General features: G+C 46.1%; 1 protein-coding gene across 1 annotated transcript in view; it reads left to right on the top strand.

Annotated features, from left to right (window-relative positions):
- Positions 1 to 19844, top strand: part of SETD1B (SET domain containing 1B, histone lysine methyltransferase) — a 48693-nt gene extending 28849 nt beyond the window's left edge. The window contains exons 7-18 of the mRNA XM_074159539.1: positions 2134 to 2910; positions 7050 to 7220; positions 8179 to 8266; positions 9181 to 9398; positions 9648 to 9792; positions 10542 to 10994; positions 13221 to 14777; positions 17025 to 17191; positions 17461 to 17592; positions 18224 to 18343; positions 18711 to 18848; positions 19596 to 19844. Of these exons, the coding sequence (XP_074015640.1) occupies positions 2134 to 2910; positions 7050 to 7220; positions 8179 to 8266; positions 9181 to 9398; positions 9648 to 9792; positions 10542 to 10994; positions 13221 to 14777; positions 17025 to 17191; positions 17461 to 17592; positions 18224 to 18343; positions 18711 to 18848; positions 19596 to 19769 (4140 nt within the window). The 3' untranslated portion in view covers positions 19770 to 19844. The remainder of the gene's footprint in view (positions 1 to 2133; positions 2911 to 7049; positions 7221 to 8178; positions 8267 to 9180; positions 9399 to 9647; positions 9793 to 10541; positions 10995 to 13220; positions 14778 to 17024; positions 17192 to 17460; positions 17593 to 18223; positions 18344 to 18710; positions 18849 to 19595) is intronic.
- Positions 19845 to 23496: the final 3652 nt, after the last annotated feature.

Here is a 23496-nt window from a genome sequence, read left to right as displayed (position 1 = left end):
TGTTGAGCCGAGGGACTGGGCATCTTCAGACCACTAAAATTGTGAGTGGCTTTTTGAGGGTGACCCACGCGGTGTGCGAGCCGGTGGGTTCATGCCGCAGCAGAGGAATGCGGGGAAGCCAAGGCGAGGGGAGGTGCTAGGACAGGAGGATTTGCAAAGCTGCTGTTGCAAGCGTTGTGCTCAGCCTGCTCTCTGGTGGTAGCTGCTGTAGCAGAGATGACCTTTGATAAAAACATGAAGCATTTAGTTTGATTTGGATAGTTGTGGTTGCTCATCTTCATATAGATACAGTTCATAGCGGAGTTGTCAACTCAGCTGCTCTTGCTTTTGTTCCCTTACCCTTGTGCAAAATTCACAGGTTAAAAATCAAATCAGAGCAGCTTCAGGATGAGAACTGCCAACAAAGCCTGATTCCCAGCAGCTCTCCCCAGCGCGAGTTCTCCAGTGTCTGATAAGGGCTGAGCAGCTCTATTGCTCTTTTCTTTCAGACTGGGGAGACTAGTAGGAGAGCAGACAGAAGAGGCACCTGCTGGCATGAAACATGGAAGAAATAAACATCTTTGGGATCTTTAGTCAAATTTGGCTGAAAACAGCCAGCAGGTTCCAAAACTCTTGCCAGGATTGAGATAGAGAGAGGCCCTTAAAGACCTCTTGATCGTGATCTCTTACTGCCTCAGCTGGGCTAGAGCCCATGGCATCCAGGGCAGGCAGGAGAGCTCCAGTGGAGGTAGAGCATCACTGCTCTGCTCTGGTCTGCGCTGGTGAATATGAGGATGCTCTTTATTTAGATCAGCTGGTGGCAACATGCAAACTGTTTGTCTGGCTTTTTTTTGTGCGAAGCTGTTGTGAGGAAGGAAGTGCTTGGTAAGTCGTTCGAAGGAGGCAGGCCAGTCATGCTTGTAGAGAGTCTGGGAGGTTGTGATGACTACTTCTGCTTTTCAGTCCTGAAAATAGCTGAGGGACGTTTGCTGTCACAAGAGTGGTGGGTTTTGATGATTTCAGTTGGAAAAAAAGGAAGAATGGGAAAAATAGTTTTGGAGAAGGTTCTTGGGCCCCTGTCTTGTCTTTGCTGACATCCTGCTAGTAAAAGGTCAGCCCCATTTGTGTTTCCTAGCTAAACTGCCAATGTCTTGGATGTGTCTTCCGGCAATATTTGGTTTCTGTATTTCTTATCAGGATTTGTTTTAACGGTACCTGAGGGAGGTGACAGTCATAGTTGTGGTTTCCTTGTGCTGTAGACACCTTCAGGACTGAAATGTCTGTAGGACATAGCATGCAGGTGTGACCATTTGCTGTTGAGGATGGAGCTAGCTCATGAGACTTTTCTGTTGTATGAGACCTAATCAGGCAGCTTTGAGACTTCAGAGCATGCAGGCACCCTCTGTTTTAATCCAGTTTCCATCCCTTTGACTGTGGAGGTGGGACATCATTTTAGCATTTTATATAACTCTATATCTGTATTTCTTGTGGCTAGTAAAGTATTCATTTTGCCCAATAACATGATGTATGCTATGTCTTTGAATCCTAGCATTTATGAGTCTTATTTTTAAAGGCAATTTAAGCAGGTTTGGCATTCTTTTTTCCCATGTGAATTGCTGTGGTCTAGTCAAGACAACTTTTAGTAGCAGCAACCATGTGGAAGTATTGTCTTCCCACAATTAGAGGTTAAGAGTTGACAGCAAATGAGCCAGGTTTTATAATTAAAAAACAGGGTAAATCTTTGTTCACGATGAAAACTGAGAAATGAAACCTCATGGCATAATGTACCTGTCAGTATTAGATGCAAATAAGAGATAATGTATCTTGCAGTGAAAGACATTTGGATTGTGTGTATTTCGCCGAGCACGGGAGCAATTCCTCTTATTCCATAGAAGCTGAGGTTTTTGTTCAGTTGGTCCTAATGCTCTTTTAGAAAGCTTTTACCTCTCTGTTTCCTGAGGTCTGACATGGAAGAGAAAAGCTTCAATAGGCACCAGCTGCTCAATGGGCCCTGTCTTTTCAGAGCATCGCTCGCTTTTCTCCGTTCCCAATTAAAACGTGTGTTAAACTTAGCTTTTGTTTGAAGCAGCCAGCGCTGTGGTATTTAGTGTAAAAGGAATGCGCTCCTCACCTTTTCTCTCTCTTTTGTTGCAGGGTCAGCATTCTTCAGGGGAGGACATGGAAATCTCTGACGACGAGACCAACCCTGCGCCCATCACCAGTGCAGAATGTGCCAAAACCATTGTGGTGAACTCCTCCGTCAGCAACACAGCCGTGATGGCCCCGTCAATTCCCCCCATGCCACCACCAGGATTCCCTCCTCTTCCTCCTCCTCCTCCGCCGCCTCCACAGCCAGGCTTCCCAATGCCTCCGCCACTACCTCCGCCACCTCCACCCACTCACCCTGCCGTTACCGTCCCCCCGCCTCCGCTCCCTGCCCCCCCTGGGGTCCCTCCACCTCATATCTTGCCTCCGCTTCCTCCGTTCCATCCTGGCATGTTCCCTGTCATGCAAGTGGATATGATAAGTGTCTTGGGCAACCAGTGGGGTGGCATGCCAATGTCCTTCCAGATGCAAACTCAGATGCTGAGCCGCATGATGCAGGCACAAAACACATACCAGTATCCACCTTTCATGACGGGCCGGATGCAGTTTGTGAATCTTCCACCCTACCGCCCTTTCTCGATGGGAGCAGCTCTTGGTCGTGGACAGCAATGGCCACCACTGCCCAAGTTTGACCCCTCGGTTCCACCACCGGGTTATGAGCCAAAGAAGGAAGATCCCCACAAAGCCACTGTGGATGGAGTCCTCCTGGTCATAGTGAAGGAACTAAAGGCTATCATGAAAAGGGACCTGAACCGGAAGATGGTTGAAGTGGTAGCGTTTCGGGCATTTGATGACTGGTGGGACAAGAAGGAACGTCTGGCAAAGGTAGGCTTTCACATACTCTATGCCGGATCCTGGGGAGAACTGTTCATAGTGCTTGTGGCCAGGGCATGGGTAAGCAGGGATCTGGAACTGCCTTTGAAAAGACCCCACAATCCTAAAATTTTATGGTAACTAAAACAGAAGCAAAAAATAAAGCCATGGAATAGCTTTTACTGTGAGAAACCACATTGCTTGAGGCTGCTGAAATTAAATGGGAGGAATGCATGTCCCTGTCACTTATCTGCCTCCGTGCCTCCCCACGGGGCTGGTCTTCATGCTGAGGCAGGCAGCAGGAGTGTGTGCTGGCAGCAGCAGATCTCAGCCCGCAAATATCTGGAAGATGCTCCATCGCTACAGGCACCCGCCTTGGGACAGGTTAGCACCTGAGTATTAACCCTGGCTTATTTCCATGGTGTCACTCCATATACGCAGGCATTTCATGCTGCTTTGCCATCAGAACAAACAGGCTGGGAATTTCAGTCCTTCCTAGTCATTGATGGAGGTACCCTGTGCAGTACCCTGAACATGTGTGGAGTCATAAATGCTCACTTAGGAGTGAACTGCTGCTCTGTCTCACACTGTCCTGCTGATTTGAATGTGGGCCTGAGGAAGAATCATAGAATACCAGGTTGGAAGGGACCTCAGGGATCATCTGGTCCAACCTTTCTTGGCAAAAAAAAGAAGTCTTTAGTTCTTAGTGTCATCCCTCTGCTTTGGGGTGGATCTCCTCCTCATCGCCTCCAGCTGGGGCCACCTCAGGGCAGCCCTTTCTGTGTGAGGGACTAAGTGCAGCTTTTGCTTTGCGGGACTCTCCAAGAGCATGTTCAGCTTGGGCAGTGCACTGGTCTAACCAGCCTGCGTGGCTGTTCAGTGCATCTCAGCAGGATGCACACACCATGCTGGGGCATGATCTGGGAGGGATCTGCAAACAAGCTGTTTTTCCAACTGTGTTTTGGAGGACTGTAATGTCTTCACACAGGTGTCCCTGAGGAAGGGCATCACTACATCACCCACCCACCCACACACACACACTCCTTTCCTTTTTCCCATTCCTTTTTTCCCCCTCAGTGCAGTAGTTCCTGGTCCTGAAATTTGAAAAGTTGAGCTGATTTTTTTTTTTTTTTTTGGTGGTCTGTCACACTGCTGGCTGTCTCCAGGAAGGGGTTTGCAGGAGAAAATGACCCTGAGATCAGAACAAATGTGCAGGTGCTTCTCACATCTAAGAGGAAGCTGAACTTTAGCTCCAAAAAACTAAAGTCAGATACACAACAGGAGTGTTAGAAACCACCAAGCTGCTATTTTGTGTTTCCCACTTTGTGTGATGAGATCCTTGGGTATTTCCAGTTCTCTGTGCTCCTCCCACCGCCCTAGCGTATGTACGCAGCAGCAATTAATTCAAAAGCTGAACATTGGCCAAACAGATGAGGAGTTCCAGGGATTAGTTAAGAAAACAGCTTTGCATGAATCGTCTCATCCTTTCTCAGCCAATTTAAAGTGTACCTCAGCCAGCGACAGCTCTGTGATCTAATATGTGGTGAATTTGTCTCTACCAAAAAAAAAAGCTAACACTATAGAAAGGTTCATGCAAGCCTCAAAATTAGTATTACAGTAAATTATTGTAAAAAAAAAACAACCAACAAACCAAAACCAATGCCACAACCTGCAGATACATCTCCTGTTTCAGATGCTAGTTTTCAGAGCAGTATCTTCACCACCTGCCTTTGTAAGCTGGTTGCTTGTTAACTCTAGTGCCTGGGAGAGCTCCTTGGCTTTCCAGAGAGGTTGGTAATGCTGCTGGTTAACAGCTGTTTTATGACAGTGTAATTTGCTCTGGCTTTGAGCTGGCTGCCGTGACGTGCGGCGAGAAACCCGGTCCCTCTCCTCCTGACTAATGCTCAGAGCTTCTGCCTCCTACCAGAGAGCATGTGCTGACAATTTTGGGGGAGTTTCCAGGGCAGTGAGAAAAACAGATCCAGCAAATAGTTGCAAAAGCAGCAACTGGAGTACCCAAGAAATTGTTTTAAACCAGACATCCGCAGTGAAGAAGCAGAAGCAAGTCGAGGCAGGTCTTCAGGTGGCTGCTTGGGCTCTTTTATATCCCGACCTATGGCTGGATTTAGCATGTTCCTCCCTCACCTGGAATTTGTAACCCACTTTGGGAGGGGAAGCTGACTGTACCGCAGCAGCTTGCCACAGTCCTTGCCACGGGTTATGTTGGATGTGAGCAACCTAATTGAAAATATGAAATTGCTGCATGGAAAAACACTTGTGCTTTCTGTTCAGGAACAGAAATGCCAGAACCAGTGCTGCTTCAGGGCACCGCCTGGAGAAGCCTCTGCCAGGCCGTGTGTTACTGCCACATGCAGAAAAATCACACAGATTTCAGAGCCTCCTTTCTCCTAGGACCGGGCACCCCCTGACATTGGTGCGGGACAGGATTCCTTCTTAGTCATAATAAGCTGCCTGCTTTTCCCAAAGGAAAACAAAACATGAATATTCAGCTTAAACTGTACCTTCCTATTGCTGGTCTCTTTATGCCTGTGTGAGGATGAGCTGACTGGGCTCCATGGTGGCAGGTGGAGGTCAGTTCCCCATGTACTTTGCCATCACACTGATTTTTCTAGAATGGACCAAGACGTCCAGGCTCTGTTCGAGCTGAAATGACCCTCCAAAATAGGCGTTGCATCCCCATTTCCTCCTTCATAATGGTTTTAATTGGAGCTCCTCATGTTTTTCCTTACTGATTGACAGTAGTGAAAGAAATGATATTATTTTCAGAGGTTTGGAAATATAAATAAGACAACATATGTGCTTGTTTACATCTTTTTTTCTTTAGAAATAAATCAGGCAGATTTGTAGGGAGAGATGATATCCTTTAATATCTCCTATCCTTGGACCATCAGCTGCAGCAGCCCTCCTGTTATTTCACAGGGGAGATCAAAGCTCATCTTGGAAGTACGTGAGCTCCACCGTATGCCAGTTCCTACGGTAGGAGTGTCTGTCTTTGGTCAGAGGCTTTGCGGGTCTGCTGTCTCCCTGATCTTCCCCAAGTGTAAGAGCAGGAAGCCTTGTGGGTTTCTTTTTTCCTTTGAGTGACTGACAATGTTCAAGTTTAGTAGGACAGTAAATATCTACACAGTGCTGCTGGCAGCCCCTGAACCTTCAACAATGCACAAGAAGGCAACACACTTGTTACCTCTCATGCCTCGGTTTCTCTTTTCCTCTCTGTTTTTTGGCCACTATATTCGATCGAAGGAACCACTTGGGCAGCTGATTGACTACCAAGAAGTATCATGCCATAGGTAAAGGGTGGGAACGCTCAAGGGTAAAGCTGGTGTTCTAGGTCAGGCAGGATGGAAAACATATGGGGTGAAAGCTGCTAAGGAGTATGTTGCTAGGGAAGGCAGAGCTTGTCTGCCTGAGCTGGGAAAAGGCTTTTCCCGGTTCCCAAATCTAGTGATGGGTTTAGGTTTGAAAGCCCGAGTAAGATGCATTAAGCAGAGTGCCAGGAATAATCAGCCATTCCTGGCCGTGGAATGCTGCCGCCTGGATTCTCTGCTTGATATTCCCATTAGTCTTGTCCCTTATTAGCAGGAGAGCTGAGCTTACACTTCCTCTTCGGTGATTACAGCCAGCTTCGGCAAATTAGATCTGTTATTGTCTGTAAGAGAAACTGACTTTTAGACGGCGTTATGCCACTGGCTGTTGCACGTGAAAGTTACCTCCCGTGCCTGATGTCAGGAGGAGTGTGGTATCCCACCATGTGTGATGCTCTCCCCGGCTCGTCTACCTCTCCATGGTTGCAGAGGTTTGAATTCCTGCTCTTCCTTCACACCTCAGCTCTGGTGAAAAGGGGTTTGTTGTGGCTGAGCAGAGATGAGGCTGTGTGTGTAGTTACCATGTATTGTAGACCCTTAGGTGTTTTGCCTAAATATTTTGATTTTTTTGTTTCCTGGGACTGGAGCCTTCTGACAGTCTTTGTGGACTTGGGCTGTGGTTGCTAAGCATACATAGGGATGTGTTTGATTTTTGACTCGCTATGTTGTGCCTTATACTACAAAGAAGAAAGATCTTCCCAACTTTCCAGAGTTTGTGTGCTTCCTAGGAAACCTTGTCTCTCAAGTGTGCTTTCTCTGTTGCAGGCATCTCTCACTCCAGTGAAGTCTGGAGGAGAGCTGGAGGAAAAACCAAAGCCGAAGGATCGAATCGCATCTTGTCTTTTGGAGAACTGGAACAAAGGAGAAGGCCTGGGATATGAGGGAATCGGCTTGGGCATTGGGTTACGAGGGGCCATCCGGTTGCCATCCTTCAAGGTAAAAACCAAGATTGGTCTTCATTATGCTAACATTCCCTAAAGGAGCATTAGGAGGACAGACCCCTCTAGGTTTGTGCCCCAAAGCCCTACAGGCTGTTAGCCCCACTCTGTGTTCACTTATGCAGCTGCTTCTGACAGCATCACTCGTAACCTACCAGTACACTGTAAGAGCAAGGATCCTCTTTCCCAGCCTTAGCTTTTAATCTACCACTTGTGTGAATTGTCTCTAAAGGATCTCCCTGCTCTACAAGGTAAATAGGACATTTGCCTGTCTTCAGGACACAGTGTTTCAGCATGATTATAAAAATATGCTTATGCTCATAGTGCTTTACAGTTATTTCTTTGCTTAGAATGTCTTGCAGTTTGGCAGCTGAGTCTCACCTGAAGTTTGGTTAAAAGTGTTCTCTGCCTTGTGAGTTTACAGAGTCTGACCTGCAAGCATAGGGTCACCTATTTTAAGGAGCATTTGCATAAAAAATGGAAAGTGTCTTAAAAGAAGTCTGGGTTAGGGCAGGGTAGAGGTCTTCCATGAAATTAGGATTTTGAATGCACAGAAGGTGCAAGTAAAGATTTGGTATGAGAGATTCTGCAGTCTTCATTTAGAGTTAAACTTGCTCTAAGGTTCTTTAAGATGTCATAGGGTCAGACTATCTTTCTGTTGTGCTACATCTCAGACACATGGATTTGTCAAGATTTTTCTCTGTCATGTTCAAAGTACCTGGTGATGACATGCACCATGCTGGTACCCAGCGTGTTTTGATGCAAATTGAAGGGGTAGAATTTCATTCACAGTGAAATTCTGTTTGGGAGCAAATAAAGGGATCAAGAGCTGGGGAAGTGGCCGTTGGTTTCTGGGTGTAAGTCACAATGGCAAATAAAAGCAGTAGTAATTTGCTTAAGAAGTTGATTTCTGCTGTTTCTAAACTTTAGAAATGCTAATTGTGTCTTTTGTTCAGGTGAAAAGAAAGGAGCCACCTGAAGCTGCCTCAGCAGGGGATCAGAAGAGAATCCGGCCTTCCACTTCTGTCGATGATGAAGATGAAGGTTTGCAAAGCACATTTGTTTGAAACACAAGAGCAGATGCAAACCACATGCAAGCTGCATTCTTTTAAACTTCACAGCAGTGTGCTCACTTACAGTTAGACACAGAGTCAAGGATCTGAGCCAAAACCCTTCTTCTCACAAAGCTCTGATCAGCTGGGAGATGTCTCTTCTGGATTCAGTTATCTTAAATTCACTGGCGGGAAATTTAAGACCCACATTTTATGAATAGCTCATAACCTATTTTAGTTCTGCTGATGCAGGACTCCCAGTAGAGGGAGCTCAGATGAGTTCACGGACTGTTCCAGGGGCATGCTTGCAGCTCACTGGGTATGTTGTGGGAAAAAGCATCTAAGAGACAGTTTGCCCTGTGTTTGATTTTAAAACCAGAGCAAAGTTCTTTGCCAGAAAAATCTATTTGAAAATATTTTAACGTTTTTTTTCCTGGAAGCAGGGAAGAGTAGAGATAAGACAAAGTTTTGAATCCCCTTTTTTTGCATAAATAAGTGGGTTCAAGTTAGTGGTGTCATAAAGTTGATTCAGATTAACAACTAGTTTTGAAGTTGAAGTACAGAAGCAGGGTTTTGTAAAGCACTTAAATAAAACAAAAAGGCATTAAATTGGGCTTACCTGTTCTTACCTCAGTTCTGCCATGTCTCCTAGCTGCTCTACCTGTAGCTTATCAGCTTGGGCCAGCCCCATTTTGTTATCCTTGCCATTTCAACACCCTGCACCCAGTCTCACCCTCACTTGCACTGTGACAATAGTCCCCTGTAAGCCTGGCCACTCTCGCACCACATGGGCACATTGTTCCTAACTTTGATCTTCCCAAAGAAAAACTTTCCATTATGTAGTCAACTCTTTCCCTCCCTTGCAAGGTATTTGATGGCAATTTCCTCCTTGTTTTTGGTCACCAGAGTCAGAGAGGGACAGGGATGCTTCCGATACAACATCTGACCTGTCAAAGAAGGATGCAGAAGCAGTGGGGCTGAGGCGGCGACCAGCAAGGCCACTAGAGCTCGACAGTGAAGGAGAAGAGGGAGATGAGACGTCAGGGAAAGAGGAAGAGTCCTCCTCAGAGAAGGAAGAGGAGCAGGAAGAAGAAGGAGGCTTGGTGAAAGCAGCACCTGGCAAGGTATGTTGGTTTGTCGTTGCGGTTTTGAATGCTGTTGTTAAAAGAGGGCCTAGTAATTCCAGGTGACAAAGTTACCTTCTCTAGAAGGCGAGCACTCCTGTTAGGGTCTGTCCTAAGAGAACCTCTATAAGGTTATTCCCTCCTCAGATTCTCTGATCAGTGTCCCTGAGCATCACTGGTGGTTACTACAGTGATGGCCGGGTCTCAGAGTCAGACACTGTTCATTTTTGGCAATGCTTTCTTGCAAAGGAGGAAGAGGAGGACAATGATGAGGATGAAGACGATGACGAGGATGAAGATGAGGATGAAGACGATGATGAGGATGAAGATGAGGATGATGAGGAGACAGGCATAGACACGAGTGACAAGGAGGAGGAGCAGGACTCCGAGGAGGGTAAGCAGTTCCAGCAGAAACAGCAAGCGTAGCTTTGGGTCAGGTGTGGTCACCCTTTTGCTGTGAGCTTGTGAGCTTACTTGTGAGCTGACTTTTTTTATTTGTGCACCTTCTTTTGCTGAAGGGTAGCTTTATACAAGATAACGCATTCAGGTATTTTTAATTGTTACCTGTGAGGCTTCAATGATCCCTCAGTCTGTGGGTCCCTTTGCAATAGCTCTCCAGCCCCTGCCTGATCTCAGCCCAACTTGACAGAGGGGCAGAGGTCTTAAAACCAACTAAGTTTGTGCTTTTTTTAAGAAATGTGTGGCTGGGAGGAGAAGGAACCAGATTTCAAACAGGGGTAATTTAGCCACTAATAACTTTCTGTCACATCAATCAGTTCCTGCTCTGGAAGGGTAGTTTCCACGTTATAAAGCTGTGTGTGAAGGCAGCAGAAAATCTTAGTACAACCCTAGTAAAGATGCAGTCCACCAAGAGACCCATGTGGGCAAAGTGCCGGGCAGTGCTAGCTCTGCTGCTCATGGAACTGCCTATTGTATGGTGATTGTTGTAAGCATCCAAATACATGGTTTATAAGTCTCTGCAAAAATAAACAAATTGGGAGGTGACTCCTTCAAACCCACAGACTGCTACTGATGCTGTTTCCACGCTGTTACAGTGTAGAAGTGATATTTGCTCCTGTAATAGACGCTGATTGTTTAATGAAGTTAGAAAGCGGAACTAATGATAATTTGTTCCTCTTCTAGACGTAGCCAGTCCCTCGTCTTCCAAGGCTGAAGTTGAATCATCCGATGAAAGTGAGGACTCCTCTGAATTCGAGTCGAGTTCAGACTCGGATGATGAAGAGGAGGATGAAGATGAGGAGGAGGAGGAAGAGGAGGAAGAGGTGGCTGAAGATCAAGACAGAGAAGCCATGGCTGCTGAGACAGAGCATGAACCTGCTGGTCATGAGCTTCCTGATGATGAGAGGGAGACTATTTTGGAGCTGTATCCTGTGGATGACTACATGGATACAACAGGCTTGGGACTCGCAGAGCCAGCTTTGGCAGTGAAAGATGAAGGCATGGAAGAAATCAAGGCAGGAGAAAGCGAATGTGGTGAAGTCCCAGAGGCATCTATTGCTGCTGAAACACTGAAACATTTGGTTATGGAAAGAGACCAGGAGACAAAACTTGCGCTGTCTCCCATCTGTAGGCCAGGTATGCCCTTCCATGTGGTTTGGCATTTTTTACCACATTTCAAAGTACAGTATTCTCACAGCATCCAATATGTATGGGTTTGTATTTCCCTTGTTCTCTTTCTTGCTCCAGTCTTGGCTCTAGGCTAGGGGTTATCTGTACCGGGAAAGAGATCTGCGCTGAACTTTCCTTCCTAGTAAGGAGCTCTACACAAGCCATCTGCTACTAAAAATACTGTGGTTATTGTATCCAGAATCTTATCCTGGGCCAGTTTAGTTAGTGTCCTACAGGAACTGAACAGTTGTCATCATCTGAGGGTGACTGATTGGATGGTGTGGTGGCTGAAGCTCAAGATAGAAAAGCCATGGCTGCTAAAACAGAACAGGAATCTGTGCTTAATGACTCACTACTGGCTCTTTTTGGTTTTAATATCAAAGCAGTATGTGACTGGGAAGCTATATGGGGCAGGTGAGTGGAGTCTCAGAATTATATATGGTTCCTAATATTATTATTTGTGGGTTTTTTTTTTTACTTTGTCCTTTTAAATGAGTGATACTCCCTGGTTTTGTGGAAGAAGGAAAATGTCTTTACTCAATACAGAGTTGTATTTCACCCTGTCCTGGTTTCAGCTGCCAATTTGGTATGAAAGGAATGTTGATAACACATAGTGTTCCAGTTGTTGCCAGTTGATGTTTATATTAGTCAAGGACTTTTTTCAGTTTCCCACAGAAGCTGAGAGGGAGCATAGACGGGACAAGATGGCCAACTGAATATTCCATACCATAGATGTCATGCTCAGTATATAAGTAGGGTTGGGCAGGGGCTTGTGTTGTATCGCTTTATTTTGTGTATTCTTTTACTATTATTATTGTTGTTGTTATTTTCCTTTTCCATTGTTGTACTGTTGAGCTGTCTTTGTCAACACATGATTTTTTGTTTCCTTTCCCCCTCCTTTTCTCCCTCTTCTCCCTACGCTATGGGTGGGGAGGGGGAGAAGTGATCAGCAAGTGGCTGTGTGGTCCTGATTGCTGGCTGGGGTTAAACCACGACAAACACAAGGAAATTAGAAACCTTTTACTAGAACAGGAGTGAGGTGCATAAATCTTGACAAATTCTGCAGCTAGGGCGGAATTAAAAAGTTAAAAACTGGAGCCACATCTAACGTGGCCTGTAGCGTGAGCCTAGGGCAGGACTGGTGTCTGAGGACTTGGAGAGCTGGAGATCCAGTCCCTGGACAGGCTATCACTCCTTAGCTGCCATAAAATCTGAAAGCCATAAAGAGACAAAATGTTAAACTGGGCAGGGCAAAGAAGAACCTGTTTTGCACAGATCCTTTCTAGAATAGGTAAATGTGCAGAAAGGACATAAATTTGGGGAGACCTGCGTTTGGGCACCTTGACGTGTGGAATGAGCTTTACAGATGAGCCGTGGGAACAAGCTCACAGTGCAGCATTCTTGTGCAGCCCAGCCCAGTCCTACAGGAGTTACAGGGATCGGACTCTTCTCCAGCAACTCTCTGGTTCGTTCAGTACAGATCGGTAACGCTTTCCCTTCCAACTCTCCAGGCATTTTCACTTCCTTTTGCTCTCCCACTTGAAAATGTTATTTTGAGCTGCCTAACAAAATTCACTGTTGATTCCTTTTGGCCTTGGCCCTAAGGGGGTAAATAAACTCCAGACAAATGAGCCTGCTGCAGAGAGAGCAGCATATAAATTGCCTCATTGATACCATCTGAGTGTCTCCTCATTCATTACAAGGGCTTCCCATTTCCTTCACGTGTTATTCAAGAGTGTTACGCTCCTCCCTTCGCTGCTCCCTCCTTGGAGAGCTGAGGGTGCTTCTTGGCCTTGCAATTAGTTTACCTTCCCACATTAGAAAAGCTGATAGCTTGGGGTTCTGACAGCTCTCCTCCAAATTCCTCGCCCCACAATCCACTAATTCTTTTTATGTCTGTACAAAAGGTGGTCAGGGGTTTTGAAAGCAGAAAACTTTCATTCTGGCCTGTGTTGTAGCTAATCCTCAAATTAATAGTGCATTTTTTTTATGGTCCATTAGGGATGTCTGTGGTAGCGTCTAATTACTCTACACTCTGTGCCTCCAAAATGTAAAGCATTGGAGTTTTTAAAGCCTCCCAGTGGAATTAAGCTGTTCTGTAATTGCAGCATCTTAAACATGACTTCACTGGCAAGTGGCGAGTAACCGAGTAGAAGCAAAGCTCCTGATTCTCCTCTCTTTTCCCCCTTTCAGAGGAAGAGTCCGAACCCGCTACCATGCTGGAGCCAGAGGTACAGGAAGGTCCAAAGCCTGAATCTCAAGATGAGGAGGAGGCGCTCTGTCTCTCGACTCCAGTGGGAGTCTTCGGAGAACCTCTGCCCAGTAAAAGCAGCTTCTTTAGCAAGTCTGATGACAGCAGCTTAGAAGCTCGTGTGAAAACAAAACTGCCCTCTGTAGCGGAGGAAGATGACCGGTTGCCTCGCACGCCTGGACGGGAGGTGATGATCCATTCAGAGACTGATACTCTTTTGCTTCCAGCCCACAAGGTGCCATCCTCCATGCTTCCCTTACCATCGACTCCTGGTAAAGAAGAATCTTTAGTCCCTCCAGAAAAGTTCCCTGAACAATTAATGGTGACCAAAACGTCCGTGGAAGAGGAGATTCCTAGGACTCCTGGGCGGGACATTTTGGCCAAGTCTTCACACCCCCTTGTGAAATCACAGAGCACGGACACTGTTCCAGCCACGCCAGGAAGCGATGCTCCCCTCACGGGAAGCAGCTTGACCCTCAGTTCCCCTCAAGTCCCAGGGAGCCCCTTTTCCTACCCATCCCAGTCTCCTGGCATTAACAGTGGCATTCCTCGGACTCCTGGGAGAGATTTCAATTTCACGCCTACTTTCCCAGATGCTGGTGCTACCATTCCTTGCCTTCTGTCTGGCAAGAAACAGTCAGAGGATGAGCTAGATGAGAAACCCTTTAAAGAGCCTCTTTGTGCTTCCCTTACGATCAGCATGAACAGTGTTCCTTCCCCTATCCCCTTTGCCAGCCCCCCACAAGCGGATTTCCACACGGACATGGGTTTGCCACTTGATGAGCCAATACCTGTAGCAGCCCGGCCATGCATGCATGGAGATGGAAGAATGCCCATTGAGGAATGCAAAGCAGAAGTAAAATCTGTTTTGCTTTCACCAGAAGTACCTACTGGTGCTTCTATTCTTCCTCCTCCGCCACCACCTTCTGTCCTTCCCAAAAGGAGGCCAGGTCGGCCAAAACGGTCACCACCTTCTGTCCTCTCGTTGGATGTGTACTCGGGCAAAACCATAGAACCTCCTCCTGTGCCAGTGGCCTTGGTGGAAAGCTCTGTGGGCAAAGAGCTGTTGAGTGGACATCCTGATGCTTTCTATGGACTGAAAGACCCTGAAGCTGTCACCCTGGACTTCAGGAATGACAGTTTCCACGAGAAAATAGCAGCTGAGACAGTTGCAGAGAAACTGCCATTTAAGGAACTGGAGAACCAGTGGAATGAAGACTTCAAGGAAGAAGAAGCTCACGCGAAACCTAAAAGACAGTGGCGAAGGCAGAAGAAGACACCTGAGGACCTCCCAGTGATTCCTTCCCCTGAGTATTCCCCACCCCGGCCTCAGTTCAGGCCACGCTCCGAGTTTGAGGAGATGACCATTTTGTATGATATTTGGAACGGAGGCATAGATGAGGAGGATATCAAATTCATGTGTATCACATATGACCGATTGTTGCAACAGGACAATGGTATGGACTGGCTCAATGACACCCTGTGGGTATTCCATCCATATATCCTTTCTCACTGGTGCTCTGCATTGCACAACACATGTAAGATGCACTAGATGGTCATTGGGTAGGACTCACAATGCAAAAGACTTAAGTTTGTTGGTGGAAGAAGCATTTGCTTACTAGAATAGCAATTGCTTATATCAGCGGGGAATTTTAGGCTGTTTTATTCCCTGAAGCTGCGATGCAAAAATACTGCAGAAGTGGCTGTTCTTGCTGTATTTTCAATCTAGGACTGCAGGGAAAATCTGTATGCACCTCTGCTGGGGAGATTTCCTTCCTAGTTTGAGAAGCTTCTGCCTGCATTTAAACCAGTCTCTTTTTTCAGCTTGCCTGTGGAATTTCTAGTCTGCACGTACAGGGCTTTAACTTGAGGCTAAAACTTGCTGTAAAAATAATCTCACCATCTGTGCCCAAAATGATGAGTTAGTGGTGCTAGCAGCTTTAACTTGCTTTGAGTTTGAAATACTAATAAATCTGGTAATGAGCAGCATAGGCTGTAGCTTTGAATCTTTGGGAGTGTTTTTAGGACACATGCTGTCTCAGAGCAATACTCCACATGCCTACAGCCATCAGTAGTGATCTCCAGAACAGAGCCTAAAAGGCTGTGCTCGTAACCTAAGAACTCTCTAGTGATGTTTTTAGGAAGGATGTATGGATTTATATGTTAAAAATGATAAATGCGCCACCTCGTGTGTTGCTGGAGATTGTGTGGAGTTAAAATATCTTATCCCTTACTTCCTGCAAGACACAAAAGCAAAAAAGCCCAAACCATTTAAAATAGTCAGTGATGTGATACTAAGAAAAAGCGAGTGGAGGTCAGCGCTGAGCTGTGCGTTTTAATCCTTTCTTTCTCTGCATCTCAAAGAGCAACGTGTAAGATTAAATTTATAATTTTCTGCCTTTTCATTCCAGTGCAGTAGTCTCAAAATAGATTTATTTAATTGTTTAAAGGAAATTTTCTAAAAGGATGATGAAATGCATCATCCCCAGTAGTTCTCAGTCTGTCTGCCCCATTTGGGGAAGCAGTTCCAAAACCAAACTGGTTTCAAGGCAGGAGTAACTGCAGGGAGGAGCCCCGCAGGGCTGGGGGACCACCAGCCAGTGAAAGGCAGAACGGGACGGCTGAGGGTAGGACTTCCCTGTGACCGTGCGTTTAAATGTGTTTGTGTTTGGCAACGTACATAGTGGAAATGTTTGAAATATGTTTCCCTGATGATAAGGATTATTGTAACAGCAAATTTACAGTCATTTTTTAAACCGTTTAAAAATCAGCTGCAGCCAGTTGCCAGTTCATCCTGTGCTACGCTGTGTAATGGGTGTGAAGGTACCTGCAGGGTTCACCTGCTTTGCAGCAAGCTCACACCTCAGCACTCTGATTTCAAGGCCATCGCTTCTTGCTTTTTGTGGTCCCTCTACTTCAATTTTCTGGTATTAAAGATGTATTATGACTCATAGGGAGTATTTTTGGGTAGATCTCAATCATCAGAGGCTTCATGGCTGTGTTTTTGCAGTGGGCAGCCAGTGGTAGAGCTCCACTGTCCTTCCAGAAGCCAAAGGCCTGAAGGTGTCTTCTGCCTACTGAATGCAGTGAGTCCCTGCCAGGACAGCTGCAGGTTTTCTTGGCTGATCAGGACAGTGGGGTTTGAAACATCTGCACAGGGTCTTACCCTTCCCATCAGGGTCTGAAGGAGCTGATTTACCAAGGCTGGTGAGAGCAGCGTCTCTCTCCAAGCCCTTTGGGCTGAGGAGCGACTCTTGCCCATCTGTGCTGCTTCTAGCCGTAGTCAGTGAGGATGATTGCAGCTGTGAGATCAGTGCAGTGTCTTCAGGGCTTGGGGTGGCTGCAGGTAGCTTTTTGTTCTAGAGGTAGAACAAAAGCATGTCACTCAAAACAGAAAACGGTACGTCCAGATGGCTGGGCAGCTGCTGTCTGTGTATGTAGTGGGTGCTGTGGGGAAATCCTTTCTCAAATGGGTTGTTCTTGACAGCTTAACCTTTTTATGTTTAAATTTTCATTATCTCTTTACTTTAGTTTACCAAAGCATGCACCTAAGAAGGAAAGACTGTGCTTGCTTTTCCTGTAGGCATGTGGGTTTTGGTGATGGTTTCTTTATTTTTCAATAGTATTGCTACTTTTTGCAGCCCCCCAAAACCTTAATTTTCCAAGCTCCTGGTGATAGCTCTATGTAGCTGTAGTAGCTTTGTCTGATGTCCACCTGTGGCTGTTTCTCCTTAACTTCTTTCCACCTACTAGCTTTTCTACTCCCAAGAAAAAGAAGCGGGATGATGGGATGCGGGAGCACGTGACGGGCTGTGCACGAAGTGAAGGCTATTACAAAATTGATAAGAAGGACAAACTTAAATACCTCAATAACAGCCGAGCTTTTGCAGAGGAGCCTCCAGCTGACACGCAGGTAAGGACATGTCCTCCGCTGACTGCGGGGCTGTTAATGGGATTTGGTTTTCTATGGTGTCACACACAGTGGCTGCTTCCTGCCTTTTGGCAAGGAGGGAGATGAAGCTATTGCTACGCCTGCGTTGAGCTAGTCATCCGGGAGCTGCTAGGGAGGTGTTAGTGTTTGATGTGGGATGTTTTAGGAGGCCACGAGTTCTGCAGTGATGTGTTGTAGCACAAGGCATTGATTGCTCACAGGGAGCTTTGATTGCCCGTTTGTCTTCTCAGGGTATGAGCATCCCTGCCCAACCTCATGCTTCCACCCGGGCTGGCTCCGAGAGGCGGTCAGAGCAACGCAGGCTCCTCTCCTCCTTCACTGGTAGCTGTGACAGTGACCTGCTTAAGTTCAACCAACTCAAGGTAGGTCACTCTGTGGATTGTTGCTTCGCCCAGGTGCTGGCTGGGAGCTGGCTAAGGCCAGGGCAGGGGACCTCCTGCCAGTTTGGTCTCACCTTGTTGATGGCCATCTTAGGAGCATTGGGACCTCTGTGTGTGCCAGAGGATTGAATGATGCCTGGCTCTCCTGTACTTCCATATAATACAACTTAATACAATATCTAATACAAATAATTTACCTGAAGAAGTAGGAACAGAGCAGTCACAAGGAAAATATGACACCTAGTCCAGGGTGCTCACTTGTGAGAAGCAGAGACTTGAGCTGGCTGATAAATGGCTATAAATAAGTATATGATGGTTACAGAGCTTGAGCCCTAGATGGAACCATCAGGGTTATATAGAACAGAGACCGATGGCCTAAAGGGGTCTATTTACCCCAGTACGTGATCAGTGTACTGCAACTCTGTGGGACCTCCCACAACCTCTGTCCTGCCTTTCTGTCACTGCAAGACAGAAGGAAACTATGTCAGGTTGAAGTGCCCAGCACTGCTTGTGGCTTGGAGCGTGCTGCAGATGCTGGACCCAGGGATGGCCTTTCCCTTTCTGTGCACTGGCTAATTCGGGGTTGGGGTTTTTGGGTGTTTTCTTTATGCAGTTCCGAAAGAAAAAACTAAAATTCTGCAAGAGCCACATTCATGACTGGGGCCTTTTTGCTATGGAGCCCATTGCAGCTGATGAGATGGTGATTGAATACGTGGGTCAGAACATCAGGCAGGTAAGCTGGACTGTGAGTGAAATCTGAGCAAAATCCAGCCCTGAAAGAAGTGCTGGAGTATGACAGCTGGGGCTGGAGTCCCTGCTGTAAGGCTTTAGCTACGTAAGCTATGCAGAGCTTGGCATATGGCTTGGAAGTACAAGGGTGGTATTTTCAACAACCTGTAGAAACTAAGCTCTCAAATCCTTAGGAGATAAGCTCTCAAGAAGCCCATCCTGCAGTTCTGTGTTTTCAGTTAGGTCTGTGTAATCTTGGGGTGTTTGGGATCATATATCTGTTGAGTGGCACAGGCACAGTTCAGGTGAGTTGTCTGCTCACAGACTGCTTCTGCAACAAGTCCTGACTCTACACGTGGGGTTTTCTGCAGGTCATTGCTGACATGCGTGAAAAGCGATATGAGGATGAAGGCATAGGAAGCAGTTACATGTTCAGAGTTGATCATGACACCATCATCGATGCCACGAAATGTGGAAACTTCGCCAGGTTTATTAATCACAGCTGCAATGTAAGTATCATGTTTTTGCATATAATTGTACTCTGACATACTGATATACCCACTGAGTCCTTGCTAACTTTGATTGGGGCCATGTTCAGAAGTAGCAGGGGGTCACAGGGTTATGATTAAATGTTAATGAGCTGCAGCAGATCAAAGCAGAGTCTAAACTAGCATAAAGAGATTTGAGACCTGAGAAATGAAGCATGCAGTGAGACAGAGTGCACTCAGAATCCTCCTGAGACTGTTGGGGGACCCTGACGGACACTGTTCAAACATATCTAACAAATACTTCGTTAAAACAAACCAAATTTTAGCATTGTTATTCTGTGGGAACAGTCTCCTTCTAGTGTCCACATGGGAAAAGTGTTCTCTGCCTCGGGAGGTAGAGAAGCTGCTTTCCCCTCCGTTCTGTGCTGCAATCTACACTCAAAGACTTTGCTGCCTGACCAAATTATTAAGCATTAGTTGAGCTGCTTTTAGCCTGTGACAAACTTGGTGGGGCATCGTCCAGGCTCTTTTGTACCACAAATGACCAGAGTGTGCATATTTTGGAGGAGCACAAGGAGGGATGCTTTGATTTTTGGCTTCACGCCTCTCTCTCTCTCAGCTTCCCCTGGGTCCAGGCTCTGGAAGCGTGGCTGAAACTGTCTAGGGAAAGGACTGCCCTCCTCTTTTTAGCTTGGAATAATTATGTGGAGGCTGGGAAGCCATGGCCATAGGGAGCCTAAATCATTCCCTGTTCTGTCACCCTTGCAGCCAAATTGTTATGCTAAAGTGATCACGGTGGAGTCTCAAAAGAAGATCGTCATCTACTCCAAACAGCACATCAATGTGAATGAGGAAATTACTTATGACTACAAATTTCCTATTGAGGATGTAAAAATCCCATGTCTATGTGGCTCTGAGAACTGCAGGGGAACCCTGAACTGAACTCGAGGTTTCTCGTCACACTTGCACCTTCGGCCATGTCAAAACTGTGGTAACCAGGTGTGGTTGCACTTTGCCAAAAAAAGAGGAAAAAAAAAAAAGAAAAAAAAGAAGAAAAAAAATTTAAAAAGGAAAAAAAAAATAAAAAAAAAAAAGAGGAAAAAAGAGAAGAAAAAAAACCAAGCAAGTTTCGCACTTCTGCCAGGATCACGAATGAAAGCAAAAAGCGCACATGCTAACGAGGACTGTTCATGTTTCAGGTGCTCTTTCCTTTTCAGATCCAAGATGCACACAAAAAGGTGACTACCATTTTGTGGCATGGTCTATCCAAACACTAGCTTCTCTGTTCAGTCCCTACATTAATGCTCCGTAATGGGATAATGGTACTTTTTTTTTAATTGTTGTTATAAACCTTCATCTTTTCATAAATGCTGCTACCTTTTTCTCATCAGTTTTGTTGGTTGAAAAAGACATTCAACGTTTAAATGTGAAGCAGAGACTGAAAATGCCATATAGCGTTTGTTGGGAGCTTGATTGGCTGAAATTGCACAGATTTCTCGGAGTAAGCTGTAAATAAATGTAAGGTTGATGTTACAGAGCAAGCCAGAGGCTTGAGGGTGTGTGAATGGGTGTGTGCGTGTGCTTGGGTGCGTGTATGTATGGAGATGTGTCCGCAACGAGACTATAGGTGAGCTGTCCTGCCTTTTCGTTAGGGATGAGCCTGAACAAGTCCCCCAAGCCAGACATCCTGGGGAAGAGTCAGGTCGGCCACAGACCTCAGCTTAGCGCCTTGGGCTTGTCTCTAATTTTCGTATGCCACGCTGGTATATTGGGGGATCAAAACCTCTGCACCCATACATGAAAAAATATCTGGGTACCGCAATGACTAGTAAGAAGTCGAGTCAGTTGTGTAGCTGTAGCATCATGGCACGATGTGTGGCCTTTAAAGGGGATGCCCGTTTCCTGGAGATCAGTTTGTCTTGCATGCAGCCCTTGTTTACGCTTTAGAAATCTTACCCTCCTTGCAGCATACACTACGGCCCACGTTTATAACAGGATTTTCTTCCTGTGGATGGGAAACAGGCTGATGTGTGTCTCATATTAATTTTACTCGTTTTTGTCTGCATTTCCCTGCCCTTCCAGAATTTTACGTGGGGTGTTTGCTCTGTCCTTGAATGTGGGAGATGCCTCCTGTGATAGGAGCGAGCTGTGCCGTGCCACTCTCCTCCCTCTGTTACTCAGTAACTTGCCCTGGGATGGTCCCATCCCTCCAGTAAGAACATGGTAACAGCGTCCCTGAGAGCAGGCTGCAGGAGCAATCCTGTCCCCCTCCATCTACAGCATGAAAAAGAATATTTTCTTTAAATTTGGAAGGCGTATTTTGAAATGATTTTTTGATACATTTTTTCCTTGTAGATGTGCTGAGGTGAAGGTTGCAGTTCTTCAAGAGGTTCCATTTAAAAATGGGGCAAAACACCAAAGAAATACTTCTTTGGATGTGATCTGGAAATGTTACACAACCATTCAGGTATAGACAGGATCAGTTTTTCAACTTGCATTGAATTTCTCCTGCTTAAAAAGTAGATTAGTTGTACTAAACCCTTTTTTAATTGGCTTATAAGGGGAGGTTGCAATGTCATTATGAAATGGGAAGATTATCTGCATAATTAAACATCATCTCCCCACAGAACAAATTGTACAGCTGTATTCTTATAGCCTTTTAAAATCAGCGATAATTGCTGTATGACCCAGAGGTTACAGCCTTGCAAAAGAGTTTCCTAGAAGTTTTTTCAGCTGTTACGAGGAATTTCCAGGCCCACACTGCAGAGTCGAGCTTGTGATATAGGTTAGACTTCTGCGTCTGAATTTCTTCTTCAGACAAAAGGCCTGAGAGAACAGGACACACAGACTGCTACAAGCTGCCTTAATACCGCCTGTATTCTGTCTGAGGGCGAGGAAATTGTCACTGAGATTGGACAGTCTGTAGTCTCATCTGTTCTTGTTTTGGTTTGTTTTGTTGTTTTCCCCCCCCCCCCCCCCCCTTTATAAATCTCTCCAGCAATTGGGTAATGGTGACCCAGAATTTAAAATTATGAGAAGCACAACTAGTTTCTGTCATTGAATGTTGGTTGTAACCGTAGTGATGACAGGAGCATTTGGGAGTTAAACCAGCTGCTCAATTTATTTTATTTTATTTTTTAAATAAGGTTCATCTTGTTGTGTTGATGCTCCAATTGGCATCTCTACAGCTTGGCCTTTTACTTTCAAAGCTTTGGAAATGCACAGAAATTTCCTGTGTCTCAGAACTGAAGCCCCTGCGTGCAGCAGTTCTGCCAGTGTCCTTGGCTTTCTTCCTCTCTGGTCCATCAAACCAGTGCATTAACCATGGTTTTGTGGGGGTGAAGACTCCCCAGATGGTCCAGCCCCTAAGTACCTGCTGACAGTTTTGTATTTCCCAGCATATCTGCGTGCTCTGGACGGGGTTAGCCCCTGTGGTTTGCCTTAATCTTTGTTGAGGAGAGGCAGGGAAGCAGGTTGTGGTCTTCCAAAATGAGACCTGCAGGTTGGGTTCCTTCACCGTGTTTTCAGGAGCACCAAAGGGATTTGGGTACCAAAGACACATGAGTACCTAAATCCCTTGGGTACTTCTGAAACTGCCCGTAACCCATCCCTTTTTAGAATCCCAGACAAATAGCGTGAGTTTTTGGAAGAGCTGAGTTCCCAGTAGCCCCCCAGGAGGAAACAGAGCAGTCTGACCCACAGCACTTCTGAAAAATCATGTTGGTCTGGTCTCAAAGCCAAACCTGAGGCTTCTCTTTTCTTCCCCATAAATCTTGGCTTGCAGAGTCCTACCTGTCCAGCTTGTGTCTCAGACTGCGGAGTGCATTTTATGGTGAGGATTTTAAGCCTGGTTTAGTGATTTCCATGAGCTGCCGCGGTTGCCTGTGGCTGCCCTGTCCCGGAAAGCCGGCGGGGTCTGATCGGGGCAGGGAAGCCCTCCAGCCACAGAGGTGGTGTCAGAAGGCAGCCTCATGGAGATGCCTTTCTAATCCCTCCTGGGTACTTTGGCTCATACTTAGAAGGGGATGAGATGGGGAGAAGGGCAGAAGGTGTGCAATTCACACACCAGCCTGGATCGGACCCAGCGTTCGAGTCCCACGGTCAGCACAGGCGCCTCAGCACCCCATGGAAATAGCGGCAAGGACTAAAAAGAAACCTCACCAGTGTGTGCTGCTTTTACAGAGATTTACTGAAGTTGGTTTGTTCGCTGAAAAGCCTGTCCCCGATTTATTTTTACTTAAAATGAAACCTAAGACAAAAAAAAAAGAGAGACATTGACTGTGCTCCCTACGAAGTTGTTATCTCGCCAAGTGAAATGACCCAAGAGAATAGTGCAAAAGTTTTGGAAATATAACTTAAATCTTTAGTTTCCCAACATGAAGCTGGCTTGAGTTCAGGGTGCAGATGCCTCCGCAGTTGGTGTTTCTCGGAAGCGCGCTCTGTGCTTGCAAATCCCGCCTGTTGCTGCCCAACACCTTCATTTATCCGTTCGGTTCACGCCCCTGTTCGCAATTCCAGGTTGGTCCCAATAAGTGGTCCGTGACTATGGGGAGTCCCGGAGGGGAAGGGGCTCATCTTGCAGATATTTATATTGTATAGAGCAGCTTATTTCTACAAGAAAAAAAAAAACCACAAAACATTTTTAAACTCCAACAAAGTATACAGTAGT

This window comes from Numenius arquata, chromosome 16, assembly GCF_964106895.1.
Source record: "Numenius arquata chromosome 16, bNumArq3.hap1.1, whole genome shotgun sequence".
NCBI lineage: Eukaryota > Metazoa > Chordata > Aves > Charadriiformes > Scolopacidae > Numenius > Numenius arquata.
This window is presented reverse-complemented; position numbering and strand designations above follow the sequence as displayed.